At 33.8% G+C, this 15116-nt stretch overlaps 1 protein-coding gene across 1 annotated transcript in view; it reads left to right on the top strand.

Moving 5' to 3' along the window:
• The window catches only part of LOC143048723 (activating signal cointegrator 1 complex subunit 3-like), a 223045-nt gene that overhangs the window by 9125 nt on the left and 198804 nt on the right, over positions 1-15116 (top strand). Inside the window, exons 8-21 of the mRNA XM_076222571.1 lie at positions 725-869; positions 1444-1569; positions 2282-2482; positions 2885-3025; positions 7869-8033; positions 8888-9044; positions 9885-9976; positions 10344-10478; positions 10835-11026; positions 11752-11976; positions 12451-12570; positions 12843-13007; positions 13625-13711; positions 14106-14282. Of these exons, the coding sequence (XP_076078686.1) occupies positions 725-869; positions 1444-1569; positions 2282-2482; positions 2885-3025; positions 7869-8033; positions 8888-9044; positions 9885-9976; positions 10344-10478; positions 10835-11026; positions 11752-11976; positions 12451-12570; positions 12843-13007; positions 13625-13711; positions 14106-14282 (2128 nt within the window). The remainder of the gene's footprint in view (positions 1-724; positions 870-1443; positions 1570-2281; positions 2483-2884; positions 3026-7868; positions 8034-8887; positions 9045-9884; positions 9977-10343; positions 10479-10834; positions 11027-11751; positions 11977-12450; positions 12571-12842; positions 13008-13624; positions 13712-14105; positions 14283-15116) is intronic.

Below are 15116 nucleotides of genomic sequence, written 5' to 3'. Positions count from 1 at the left end.
TCTGAGATATGGACTTGACCACCAAAACTTAACCTTGTTCACTGATCCATGAAATGAGGTCGAGGTCAAGTGAAAACTGTCTGACGGGCATGAGGACCTTGCAAGGTACGCACATACCAAATATAGTTATCCAATTAGTTATAATAAGAGAGAATTTAACATTACAAAATATATTAACTTTTTTTTCAAGTGGTCACTGAACCATGAAAATGAGGTCAAGGACATTGGACATGTGACTGACGGAAAGTTCGTAACATGAGGCATCTATATACAAAGTATGAAGCATCCATGTCTTCTACCTTCTAAAATATAAAGCTTTTAAGAAGTTAGCTAACGCCACTGCCGCCGCCGCCGCCGGATCACTATCCCTATGTCGAGCTTTCTGCAACAAAAGTTGCAGGCTCGACAAAAACATAGTAACCAAATTCTGAATTTACAGTTACATACCTTTTTAATAGTGTAACAAATTTATACCATTTTATTTTGTTTTTGGGAAGGTGGAGGTAGAGAAGTTAATTTATACCTTTTTATTTTGTTTTTAGGAAGGTGGAGATAGAGAAGTTACATTGTTGTTGAAATGCACTATTGACATTCACATACCTTACTACATGTATCTTCTTTTAAGTCAGAAATTAAAAGTGCAATTTGAAAAATAAATTAGTAATATTCTGGACATTCTATCAATAAAGAACAGTCTTGCATTGCTTTTTTTATTTACTTTCAGAGAGGCAGCCCTATTGGCAGCTGCTACAGCTCCAATATTAATACAGCAGAACAGAGGAAACTATAAAATACCAGAGAAATATCCCAATGTGTATGACAGCATGGCTGAGGCTAGACAATCATCAGCATTTATTGCTGGTGTTAAGGTTTGTCTATAAACTATAATAAGGTATTATACAGGATGATGGTACACCTCACTATATTTAATAGTACATTTTCAATCTATACAAAACAGCTGCACAAACATGTCTGGCATAAGAATGAGTGTTTCAACTACATGTATTTATGATATATAATGCAGTGCTGCAGATCTTGTAAAATTACATGCACACCATTGTGTTGGCCAATAAAAACAAACTTAAAAATATAACCTATGAAAAGACAAGCAAAAATAATAATATTTTGCACATTTAACTGTTTCCAAAGTTCTGTGTAACGCTGGCTTAACAACTTGATTTACTTGAAATCGGAGGAAAAAATACAGAGCAGAAAAACTTTGAGTAAATCAGTGATGATAGAGTTATGTGACTTATGTATAGAAAGAACAGGATTGATTATAAGCAATTATTTTGATTCCTTCTTACTTTGGTTGACAGTTGATGTTAGCATTTATATTTCTTCTCATCAAGTCTTACAAATCATTGCAATTTTTTGCGAAATTAAATTTCCACAACAAATTTTTGTCTAGAAATGTTTGAATACTTTATTTTATTTCTATAGATGTCACTGTCAGAAGATTTCCGTAGAAACAGCAATAAAATGTATGAAGAAGTAATAATACCACACACAGAAACGGCACCAGCTAACATTGGGAACAATAGGGTACCAGTCGATCAACTAGATGAGGTAGATTGCAATTGTAGTTTTCTAATATAAATATAAAAAAGAAGATGTGGTATGAGACAAATGTCCACAAAAGACCAAAATGACCAAGACATTAACAACTATAGGTCACTGTACGGCCTTCAACAATGAGCAAAACCCATACCTCATAGTCAGCTATAAAAGGCCCTGAAATGACAATGTAACACATAAACAAACAATAACCACGGAATTACAAGCTAAATCTGTTCTCCCTAATAAAAGAATATCTTGCTGACAAAAATCAATCTTTAGAATTTCCACTGGAGAAAAAATTAAACAGATTACGGTAAAACCAGAAATTATTGCTTGCATTTCTATTAAGAATTGTGAAGGATGAACCAAAATATTAAGTTAAATTATATCAATTTCAAGCTTTATACAGATATATGTATCAGATATCAGAATATAATTCTTATAACTGCAATACTCAGAGTAAGAGTCTTGCTATTCACATTGATAAAACCTCCAAATAATTTCTAAATTTACAGTATTATTATGTATCAGGTTTTAGGATTTCAGGTAAGTTTTAAATTCTCTAAATACAAATTTGATTTAGACCAGAAAAAAAGAACTATTTATAAGTTTATCATCTTTGTCAGAAGTAAAAGTAAGTTGGTTGTAAGTTCAAATCTTGATATATTTTGTGAATTATTTTATTATTGGTCAGAATAAACTGATTATAATAAATTTTCAGATTGGCCAGATAGCTTTCAAAGGGACGAAGGAATTGAATCGTATCCAGACTGTTGTATTCCCAGCTGCCTACAAAACTAACGAGAACCTGCTGATCTGTGCCCCCACGGGAGCTGGTAAAACTAACATCGCTATGTTAACCATTCTACATGAAATAAAACAACACATCTCTCAAGGGGTCATCAAGAAGGATGAATTCAAAGTAAGATTGGAGAAAAAGGTTCACAATTCGAATGAAAATATTTTGCCGTAAAATTTTCACAAAAGTCTATATATCAACAGATAGACAATATATGTATTAAAATCTTTTAAACAAGATGAAGGAACAGAAAAATTTCCAGAAAATTAATTTAATTTGTGTTTGCCTCAATTGGACTTCATCAAATTGTCAGTTCTTATCCAAATGTTTAAACAAGTTTTTTTAAATGAAAATGATTTCTATTGAATTCAATATTATACAGGCTCTTATCTATGATTGTGATGCATTAACATTTACACTTCAATTTGATATAAGACAGCCATCTGACTTCTTACAAAAGTTGGTTGATACTTTCATCTACCATTAATTTCTGACATTTTGCTTAAATTTTTCACTGTTTTATAGATCATATATGTGGCTCCAATGAAGGCCTTGGCAGCTGAGATGGTTAGGAACTTTGGTACTCGGTTGGAACCCTTGGGTATATCTGTGAGAGAGTTGACTGGAGATATGTCTCTAACAAAGGCAGAAATCCTGAAAACACAGGTAAAATAATTATTGTACCATGCCTTACCTGTCATCCTCCCGGTGGATTATAACAAATATAGAATTAAGAAGATGGTATGATTGCCATTGAGACAACTGTCCACAAAAATCAAATGATGTAGAAGTAAAATAATTGCAGTTCATTATATGACCTTTAACAATAAGCTATAACCATTGCATAGTCAGCTACAAAAGGCCCCAAAATGACAACTATAAAACAATTAAAAAAAAGAAAATAACAACCGGGTTTATGTACAAAACAATAAACTATAAGCAAATATGATATCCAACAATTGGGAGGGGAACATAATTGTATCAACATAGTAGCTTTACTGATTGTGTCAGATTTGAATGAAGTCTGTTCAAAATTTGAAATGACTCAAAATTGGAAAAAAAAACCAGACATGAAGATCTTTTTTTTGAGAAATTAGAATTCCTTTTTTAGCTCACCTGGCCCAAAGGGCCAAGTGAGCTTTTCTCATCACTTTGCGTCCTGCGTCCGGCGTCCGGCATCCGTCGTCGTCCGGCGTTAGCTTTTACAAAAATCTTCTCCTCTGAAACTACTGGGCCAAATCAAACCAAACTTGGCCACAATCATCATTTGGGTATCTAGTTTAAAAATGTGTGGCGTGACCCGGTCAACCAACCAAGATGGCCGCCACGGCTAAAAATAGAACATAGGGGTAAAATGCAGTTTTTGGCTTATAACTCAAAAACCAAAGCATTTAGAGCAAATCTGAGGTAAAAATGTTTATCAGGTCAAGATCTATCTGCCCTGAAATTTTCAGATGAATCGGTCAATCGGTTGTTGGGTTGCTGCCCCTGAATTGGTAATTTTGAGGAAATTTTGCTGTTTTTGGTTATTATCTTGAATATTATTATAGATAGAGATAAACTGTAAACAGCAATAATGTTCAGCAAAGTTAGATTTACAAATAAGTCAACATGACCAAAATGGTCAGTTGACCCGTTTAGGAGTTATTGCCCTTTATAGTCAATTTTTAACCATTTTTCGTAAATTAAAGTAATCTTTTACAAAAATCTTCTCCTCTGAAACTACTGGGCCAAATTAATCCAAACTTGGCCACAATCATCTTTGGGGTATCTAGTTAAAAAAAATGTGTGGCGTGACCTGGTCAACCAACAAAGATGGCCGCCACGGCTAAAAATAGAACATCGGGGTAAAATGCAGTTTTTGGCTTAAAACTCAAAAACCAAAGCATTTTGAGGAAATCTGACATGGGTTGAAAATGTTTATCAGGTCAAGATCTATCTGCCCTGAAATCTTCAGATGAATCGGTCAATCGGTTGTTGGGTTGCTGCCCCTGAATTGGTAATTTTGAGGAAATTTTGCTGTTTTTGGTTATTATCTTGAATATTATTATAGATAGAGATAAACTGTAAACAGCAATAATATTCAGCAAAGTAAGATCTACAAATAAGTCAACATGACCAAAATGGTCAGTTGACCCGTTTAGGAGTTATTGCCCTTTATAGTCAATTTTTAACCATTTTTCGTAAATTAAAGTAATCTCTTACAAAAATCTTCTCCTCTGAAACTACTGATCCAAATTAATCCAAACTTGGCCACAATCATCTTTGGGGTATCTTGTTTAAAAAAATGTGTGGCGTGACTTGGTCAACCAACTAAGATGGACGCCACAGCTAAAAATAGAACATAGGGGTAAAATGCAGTTTTTGGCTTATAACTCAAAAACCAAAGCATTTAGAGCAAATCTGAGGTAAAAATGTTTATCAGGTCAAGATCTATCTGCCCTGAAATTTTCAGATGAATCGGTCAATCGGTTGTTGGGTTGCTGCCCCTGAATTGGTAATTTTGAGGAAATTTTGCTGTTTTTGGTTATTATCTTGAATATTATTATAGATAGAGATAAACTGTAAACAGCAATAATGTTCAGCAAAGTTAGATTTACAAATAAGTCAACATGACCAAAATGGTCAGTTGACCCGTTTAGGAGTTATTGCCCTTTATAGTCAATTTTTAACCATTTTTCGTAAATTAAAGTAATCTTTTACAAAAATCTTCTTCTCTGAAACTACTGGGCCAAATTAATCCAAACTTGGCCACAATCATCTTTGGGGTATCTAGTTAAAAAAAATGTGTGACGTGACCTGGTCAACCAACAAAGATGGCCGCCACGGCTAAAAATAGAACATCGGGGTAAAATGCAGTTTTTGGCTTAAAACTCAAAAACCAAAGCATTTTGAGGAAATCTGACATGGGTTGAAAATGTTTATCAGGTCAAGATCTATCTGCCCTGAAATCTTCAGATGAATCGGTCAATCGGTTGTTGGGTTGCTGCCCCTGAATTGGTAATTTTGAGGAAATTTTGCTGTTTTTGGTTATTATCTTGAATATTATTATAGATAGAGATAAACTGTAAACAGCAATAATATTCAGCAAAGTAAGATCTACAAATAAGTCTACATGACCAAAATGGTCAGTTGACCCGTTTAGGAGTTATTGCCCTTTATAGTCAATTTTTAACCATTTTTCGTAAATTAAAGTTATCTCTTACAAAAATCTTCTCCTCTGAAACTACTGATCCAAATTAATCCAAACTTGGCCACAATCATCTTTGGGGTATCTTGTTTAAAAAATGTGTGGCGTGACTTGGTCAACCAACTAAGATGGACGCCACAGCTAAAAATAGAACATAGGGGTAAAATGCAGTTTTTGGCTTATAACTCAAAAACCAAAGCATTTAGAGCAAATCTGAGGTAAAAATGTTTATCAGGTCAAGATCTATCTGCCCTGAAATTTTCAGATGAATCGGTCAATCGGTTGTTGGGTTGCTGCCCCTGAATTGGTAATTTTGAGGAAATTTTGCTGTTTTTGGTTATTATCTTGAATATTATTATAGATAGAGATAAACTGTAAACAGCAATAATGTTCAGCAAAGTTAGATTTACAAATAAGTCAACATGACCAAAATGGTCAGTTGACCCGTTTAGGAGTTATTGCCCTTTATAGTCAATTTTTAACCATTTTTCGTAAATTAAAGTAATCTTTTACAAAAATCTTCTTCTCTGAAACTACTGGGCCAAATTAATCCAAACTTGGCCACAATCATCTTTGGGGTATCTAGTTAAAAAAAATGTGTGACGTGACCTGGTCAACCAACAAAGATGGCCGCCACGGCTAAAAATAGAACATCGGGGTAAAATGCAGTTTTTGGCTTAAAACTCAAAAACCAAAGCATTTTGAGGAAATCTGACATGGGTTGAAAATGTTTATCAGGTCAAGATCTATCTGCCCTGAAATCTTCAGATGAATCGGTCAATCGGTTGTTGGGTTGCTGCCCCTGAATTGGTAATTTTGAGGAAATTTTGCTGTTTTTGGTTATTATCTTGAATATTATTATAGATAGAGATAAACTGTAAACAGCAATAATATTCAGCAAAGTAAGATCTACAAATAAGTCTACGTGACCAAAATGGTCAGTTGACCCGTTTAGGAGTTATTGCCCTTTATAGTCAATTTTTAACCATTTTTCGTAAATTAAAGTTATCTCTTACAAAAATCTTCTCCTCTGAAACTACTGATCCAAATTAATCCAAACTTGGCCACAATCATCTTTGGGGTATCTTGTTTAAAAAATGTGTGGCGTGACTTGGTCAACCAACTAAGATGGACGCCACAGCTAAAAATAGAACATAGGGGTAAAATGCAGTTTTTGGCTTATAACTCAAAAACCAAAGCATTTTGAGGAAATCTGACACGGGATAAAAATGTTTATCAGGTCAAGATCTATCTGCCCTGAAATTTTCAGTTGAATCAGTCAACCCGTTGTTTGGTTGCTGTCCCTGAATTGGTAATTTTGAGGAAATTTTGCTGTTTTTGGTTATTATCTTGAATATTATTATAGATAGAGATAAACTGTAAACATCAATGATGTTCAGCAAAGTTAGATTTACAAATAAGTCAACATGACCGAAATGGTCAGTTGACCCCTTTAGGAGTTATTGCCCTTTATAGTCAATTTTTAACCATTTTTCATAAATCTAAGTAATCTTTTACAAAATCTCCTCTGAAACTACTAGGCCACAATCATCTTTGGGGTATCTAGTTTGAAAAATGTGTCCGATGACCTGGCCATTCAACCAAGATGGCCGCCACGGCTAAAAATAGAACATAGGGGTAAAATGCAGTTTTTGGCTAATAACTATGAAACCAAAGCATTTAGAGCAAATCTGACATGAAGTTAAATTGTTAATCAAGTCAATATTTATCTGCCCTGAATTTTTCAGATAAACTGGTTGTTGGGTTGCTGCCCTCCAATTGGTAATTTTTAAAGAAATTTTGCCGTTTTTGGTTATCTTATAGATAGTGATAAACTGTAAACAGCAATAATGTTCAGCAAAGTAAGATCTACAAATAAGTCAACATGACCTAAATGGTCAATTGACCCCTTAAGGAGTTATTGCCCTTTATAGTAAATTTTTAACAATTTTCATTAATTTGGTAAATTTATGTTAATTTTTACCAAATATAGTTCTCTGTTACTAATGGGCAAAGTTCATTATAGATATAATTGTAAGAAGCAAAATCGTTCAGTAAAGTAAGAACTTCAAACACATCACCATCACCAAAATACAATTTTGTCATGAATCCATTTGTGTCCTTTGTTTGATATGCACATAGACCAAGGTGAGCGACACAGGCTCTTTAGAGCCTCTAGTTCTTTTTGTGGATCTTTGAACTATATAAACAAACTCACTCAAAATTGAGTTGGCTTTCCAGCTATTTATGTATCTTAATTTTCTGTCAGAGCAGAATAATTTTTGCCTTCAACTGATAAGAAGTCTTTATTTTGAACAGATGATGGTAACAACACCAGAGAAATGGGATGTTGTCACTAGGAAAAGTACGGGAGATGTGGCTCTGGCACAACTGGTAAAACTGTTAATCATTGACGAAGTCCATTTGCTCCACGATGACAGAGGAGCTGTTATAGAAAGTTTAGTGGCCAGGACCATAAGACAGGTGTGTTTTCGTACAAACAGTTTTATTTAAAGTTAAAGGATGCTGTAAACAAACTGATTACTATTGAAGAGATGATACAGATTATAATATAAATAGTGAATAGCAAACTGTAATATAATATTGTAGAAGTTTGCATTAAAGACCTGTTGGTGACCTTCTGCTGTTGTCTTCTCTATGGCTGGGTTGTTGTCTCTTTGACACATTCCCCATTTCCATTCTAAATTTTATGTGTTAAATTTTGTTTACAATTTCTGGGAGTCAAGATAATTTTCCTCAATCTAGTTAAACCCTTTTATTAAATACTTTACAGAAACTATAAAGAAATTTCAAAATATATATATATGAAATGTAGCACAGTATTTAATTTATATTTCAGGTTGACTCCCAGAAATTGTAAACAAAATTTAACACATAAAATTTAGAATGGAAATGGGGAATGTGTCAAAGAGACAACAACCCAGCCATAGAGAAGACAACAGCAGAAGGTCACCAACAGGTCTTTAATGCAGCGAGAAATTCCCTCACCCAGAGTCGTCCTCCAGCTGGCCCCTTAACAAATATATATACTAGTTCAGTGATAATGAACGCCATACTAAACTCCAAATTGTACACAAGAAACTAAAATCAAAAAATAATACAAGACCAACAAAGGCCAGAGGCTCCTAACTTGGGACAGGCGCAAAAATGTGGCGGGGTTAAACATGTTTATGAGATCTCAACCATACAAAAAAACTAAAAAGGATAATTTTCCTCAATCTAGTTAAACCCTTTTATTAAATACTTTACAGAAACTATAAAGAAATTTCAAAATATATATATATGAAATGTAGCACAGTATTTAATTTATATTTCAGGTTGAAAGTAGCCAAAACATGATCAGAATTATAGGACTGTCAGCCACTCTTCCAAATTATTTAGATGTGGCTAGATTTCTACATGTCAATCCATACCAAGGTCTATTCTTCTTTGATGGCAGGTTTAGACCAGTCCCATTGAGCCAGACATTTGTGGGTAAGCATTTTATAAATACTCGTTCATGACTTATGTTATATTTATATGAATTGACTTATCAACTAAAAATATTGTTTATAAATTTGTTGTTTGTAAATCAAATAACCTTTAAATACACATGTACCATACAATTTATTCTGATAACCAACCAAATCTAAATGATGCATTGTGTCATTTCTGGGGCCAACATGATTGTCAGGTTATGTATGTTCACCATTTTGTAATTTTCTGAACCAACCTGTTCACCATTTTGTAATATCTTGAGCCAACCTGTTTGCCAGGATTTTGTATATTCACCATTTTATAATTTCTGGGGCCAACCTGTTTGCCAGGATTTTGTATATTCACCATTTTATAATTTCTGGGGCCAACCTGTTTGCCAGGATTTTGTATATTCACCATTTTATAATTTCTGGGGCCAACCTGTTTGCCAGGATTTTGTATATTCACCATTTTATAATTTCTGGGGCCAACCTGTTTGCCAGGATTTTTCATTTTCATCTTTCTCTTTTGTCCCTGATACTAATATTCCTTTAAATCAATCTTTGAATAATGGACATTTTTATCTGAATTGCTGAATTAGCTAAAACACACATTGGCATAAATTTGTCAACTTGACACTCATGTTTATCCTCTATTTATAGTTATCTCTAGTGCAAATATTTTATAATCTAACGGACAAGTCCACAGTATAATAATCCACTGTGGTGCATTTTAGATTCTATGCACTCTGGCTTCTTTCACATGTAAAAATTGGTAGACACAATAAAAGGCAATGGTGCTGAAAGTGGTGTTAAACATCAACAATCAGTTATAACCCACAGTTATTAACATTTACAGGTGTCAAGGCTACCAACAGAGTACAGCAGTTACAAGAGATGAATACAGTTTGTTATGAAAAAGTACTGGAACAAGTCCGACAAGGGTATCAGGTAACTTACAGGCCAAAGAATTACAACATTATTTTTGAATATCATTTCATAAGGGCTTTTAATGCAATTAGGAGACCAAGTTGGTGAAAGAAAATACATTGTTCAATTTCAAAGAAGTTTATGATCGTTTTCTAGATCCTACTTGTAAGCAGTGTTTTTACATAGTCTTCTAGGTTTCAATTAGGACCTTTTAGACATTTCCTGAGACTTTTAAAAAAAGGGTGCAATTTCTGTATTTGTATTTTTGTTTGTATTATGATTAAATGCAACTTTTTGTCTATGCATCTTTGTAATGAAAGTGGTAAAGTACAAGTTTAATTAGCAAGTTTTCTCTCTCTTAAACATATATGTGTACACTATTTTTTAGACAATGGTATTTGTGCATGCTAGGAATGATACCGTGAGAACAGCGATGGTTCTACGTGATATGGCAAAGAATAAGAATGAGATTGGTTTCTTCTTACCAGAACAGTCTAGACAATACGGAGAGGCACAGAAAACTGTTAGTACAAAACAGAAACAAATTTACTCTGGAAAAAAATATTCACTTTGGAAAATAGTAGATTAGATTGTTTTTATGTTTTGATAGAAATCACAAGCACACACATATACAAACTAAATCTAAACAGATGATGATTTTCTTTGAGTTGAAATTTAGGAAAGGATATTAATTGAATGATTAATTTTACAGAAAATATTTTTGATGCCATGGTTTAAAGTTAAGTTTTCATCATTTTGAAATGTAAGAAAATATGATATCTCAGTTAAAGCAATATAAAATCAATTTGGTGATTTGATGGTAGGTTTGATAATTTCCTTGGTAAAACTTATTTATAACAATATTTTTGTGAATTCCAGACAATGAAATCACGTAATAAACAGCTGAAAGATTTGTTTCCTGATGGCTTTGCCACTCACCACGCTGGTATGTTACGACAAGACAGAAACATTGTGGAGAAACATTTTGCAGCAGGACTTATCAAATGTTTAGTATGTACTGCCACCCTGGCATGGGGAGTAAATCTGCCAGCACATGCTGTTATTATAAAGGTATGTATGTATGAAAAGACTTACTGCATCTCATTGGAGATCTATAATTAAGATAAAGTGTAGTGGTTGACATTGTTGATCCTTGTTCTCTGGTTGATAGTTGTCATGATTATACCAATGAAGGCCCTGTTTAGTGGTCTGATATATATGTTAACTGTAAAACAAGGTTCATAAATGTATTTGACAGTTTTAAGACTTACTGGTCTTCATATATTAAATGGTATATTGGCTGTGAATGAGTTTTCATTGTACATCCACCTTTGCAATATTTTTAAATTGCTTGTAATTTAATTAATTTTCATTTAAATATCTCTATTTTAAATATCATAGTTCATTTTTGTAAGGCCAACCGTCTGTTCATCTGTCTGTCCCTCTTCATGTTAAAGTTTTTGATCAAGGTAGTTTTTGATGATTGAAGTTCAATCAACTTGAAACTTTGTTCACATGTTCCCTATTATATGATCTTTCTTTTTTTAATGCAAAATTAGAGGTTTGACCCCATTTTCATGGTCCACTGAATATAGAAAATGATAGTGTGAGTTGGGCATGCATGTACTATGGACACATTGTTGTTTTTTATATATTGCCAATAGAATACAATTATCCACTTGGCTAAAGGGCTCTCTATGTATAGAACATTTTATTTTATCGAATATGTCATTGATAATTTTCCAAATGAATAAGTGAATGAAGACATGGTATTTCTCACAATCCTATTGTTTCAGGGCACACAAATTTATGATGCCAAGAAAGGTTCTTTTGTTGACCTTGGAATCCTAGATGTGATGCAGATATTTGGACGAGCAGGACGTCCACAGTATGATAAGTTTGGAGCGGGTACAATCATAACAGCTCATGATAAACTGTCACACTACCTCTCACTCATGACCAGACAGAATCCAATAGAAAGCCAGTTTATAAACAGTTTGACAGACAACCTAAATGCTGAGGTAATGTTTCTAGAAAACTTTTCATCAACATATAAGTTGGTGTGCTTTTTAACCTGTGAGTTCAAAGAACACAAGATGATTGATAAAATAAACACATTATTCTTAATCAGCTTATTTATTGTCAAATAACAAATGGTTGATATCTGGTGAAAATAGCATGTCTAAAACTGGAATCTGAAAACTTGACAATTTCAAATTTGAAAATGAAGAAGTTTACATGCAAACAAATCTTGATAAGAAATTTTTAATTTTAAAAATGAACCAGCTGGATTTTTTCTTATCATTTTTGATTAATTTAGACTTTGTAATACAATAACTCTCTGATAAGTTTCTGATTATTGGTACACATGTCCAGTTTATTTTGTTCTTTTTAAGTTATTTCATCATGTAAATGCTCAAAATTAACATGAATTAATTGGTTTAACTTTATTTTTACAGGTTTCAATGCATGATTATATTTTTGTTGTTTTACAGATATCTCTAGGAACTGTTACTAATATAGAAGAAGCAGTGAAGTGGTTGAGTTATACCTATCTCTATGTTAGAATGAGGTGTAATCCATTGGCCTATGGACTAAACTACAACATGGCTGAGGTATATTCTTAATTTGCCTTGATCTTTTTGTGTGATAATCTTCCATCTGAAGCTACTGGAATGAGATTGGGGTTTTCCCAGCCGAGTATAGTGATAATCTGGCATATGCTAATGGCATTAGCCAAAAAGATAAACAAACCATATCATTTTCTTCTACAAAGGTCCAAAACAGGATGAATTCTTGTTTTGGTAAAACAGAACATGGTGTATTATTTCATATAAGCACAAAATCCCACTTAAATTTTTGCTTTCTAATTATAAGATTTTTTTAGACTGACCCAATGCTAGAGGCCTACAGAAGGGAATTGATAACAGCTGCTGGACGTAAACTAGATAAAGCTCAGATGGTCCGGTTTGATGAGAGGACCGGATACTTTGCATCAACAGACCTGGGAAGAATTGCCAGTCATTTCTACATTAAATATGATACAGTAGAGGTATTGTATTCTATATCAAAATTGAAACTGTAGAGGTATTGTATTCATCAACCCTTGTTCTTGCTAGAGTGGACTTTTTGTCTCTAAATTTTAAGAAAGATTTTGATAATTTGATTATAACTTATGAATAAATGTGAAGGTTTGGCATGCATCAATGAGACAGCTACATAGGGACATCAAAATAATCAGAGGCATCTTAAACAGACAAACCAGCTCAAGTCCAGAAAAGCTGTGAATTGATTAAGAGAGGCTATAAAAAAATCAACTGATATACACCAAATAATCTCAAGTACAAAATAAATTACTAAAAAATAAGTTAAAGCTTCCACTGAAAAGGTTCCTGACTGGACAAGGAAATATGGTGGGGATAGACCAGTGTTTTAGAGAACTTAAACTCCAACTTCTTTTTTATTGAAATAACAAGAATTAACATCAAATTTGCACAGAAATGAGAATTTCAGAACAAGGTACTTGACTATAATTGATCACAAAAAAATTCTGATTAAATTCTGTATAATAGAATTCTGTGTAATAGATATCTGTGTTATTGAATGTCTTACAAGTAATGAGATTAATTTCAAAGTATTTAACATGCTGATATATTGTGATTTTTACAGGTGATAAACGAGAACCTAAAGACAATTATGACAGAAGCTGATGTAGTGGCTGTTGTGTCTAAAGCTCAAGAATTTGATCAGATTAAGGTAACTATTTCTTAATTAAGGCAAGTCACACATGTTCATTATTGTTGTTACAATAAGTGTTAATAAATGTTTTATGAACTTTACTTTGAAAACACTGTTATGAATTATATAACTCTGTTCATGTCAAAGGGGAGATAATCAAATTTGTTTCTTTAATATTTGTGATTTCAAAATTTGGAAGCCAATTTTCTTCTAAACAGCCAGGCAGATATTTATTTAAATTTTACATAGTTTTAAATCACTACCTTAGGGTGTGCATAGGGGGTATCTTTCTGAGAGGACTCAAAAGTTTCAGTTTTTAATCACTCTGTAACTTGTTAGACCAATCTGAAGACAAATTGTATAAGTTTGAAGTACTGTATATAAGAAATATAACATATAACTATGTTTGTAGGTCAGAGACGATGAAATGACAGAACTAGAGGAGCTTATGAGTGAAACCTGTGTGATGCAGGTTCCTGGTGGTGTAGAGAATACGTATGGCAAAGTTAACATTCTAATGCAGTCCTTCATATCTAGGCAGAGTGTGGATAGCTTCTCACTGGTATCTGACCAGGCTTATGTAGCCCAGGTGAGTTGATATTTTAATGCAGGCCTTCATATCTAGGCAGAGTGTGGATAGCTTCTCACTGGTATCTGACCAGGCTTATGTAGCCCAGGTGAGTTGATATTTTAATGCAGGCCTTCATATCTAGGCAGAGTGTGGATAGCTTTTCACTGGTATCTGACCAGGCTTATGTAGCCCAGGTGAGTTGATATTTTAATGCAGTCCTTCATATCTAGGCAGAGTGTAGATAGCTTTTCACTGGTATCTGACCAGGCTTATGTAGCCCAGGTGAGTTGATATTCTAATGCAGTCCTTCATATCTAGGCAGAGTGTAGATAGCTTTTCACTGGTATCTGACCAGGCTTATGTAGCCCAGGTGAGTTGATATTCTAATGCAGTCCTTCATATCTAGGCAGAGTGTAGATAGCTTTTCACTGGTATCTGACCAGGCTTATGTAGCCCAGGTGAGTTGATATTCTAATGCAGTCCTTCATATCCAGACAGAGTGTAGATAGCTTTTCACTGGTATCTGACCAGGCTTATGTAGCCCAGGTGAGTTGATATTTTAATGCAGGCCTTCATATCTAGGCAGAGTGTGGATAGCTTCTCACTGGTATCTGACCAGGCTTATGTAGCCCAGGTGAGTTGATATTTTAATGCAGTCCTTCATATCTAGGCAGAGTGTGGATAGCTTCTCACTGGTATCTGACCAGGCTTATGTAGCCCAGGTGAGTTGATATTTTAATGCAGGCCTTCATATCTAGGCAGAGTGTAGATAGCTTTTCACTGGTATCTGACCAGGCTTATGTAGCCCAGGTGAGTTGATATTTTAATGCAGGCCTTCATATTTAGGCAGAG

This window comes from Mytilus galloprovincialis, chromosome 10, assembly GCF_965363235.1.
Source record: "Mytilus galloprovincialis chromosome 10, xbMytGall1.hap1.1, whole genome shotgun sequence".
Lineage (NCBI taxonomy): Eukaryota > Metazoa > Mollusca > Bivalvia > Mytilida > Mytilidae > Mytilus > Mytilus galloprovincialis.
Note: the sequence above shows the minus strand (reverse complement) of the source record. Positions and strands in the feature narration are given on the sequence as shown.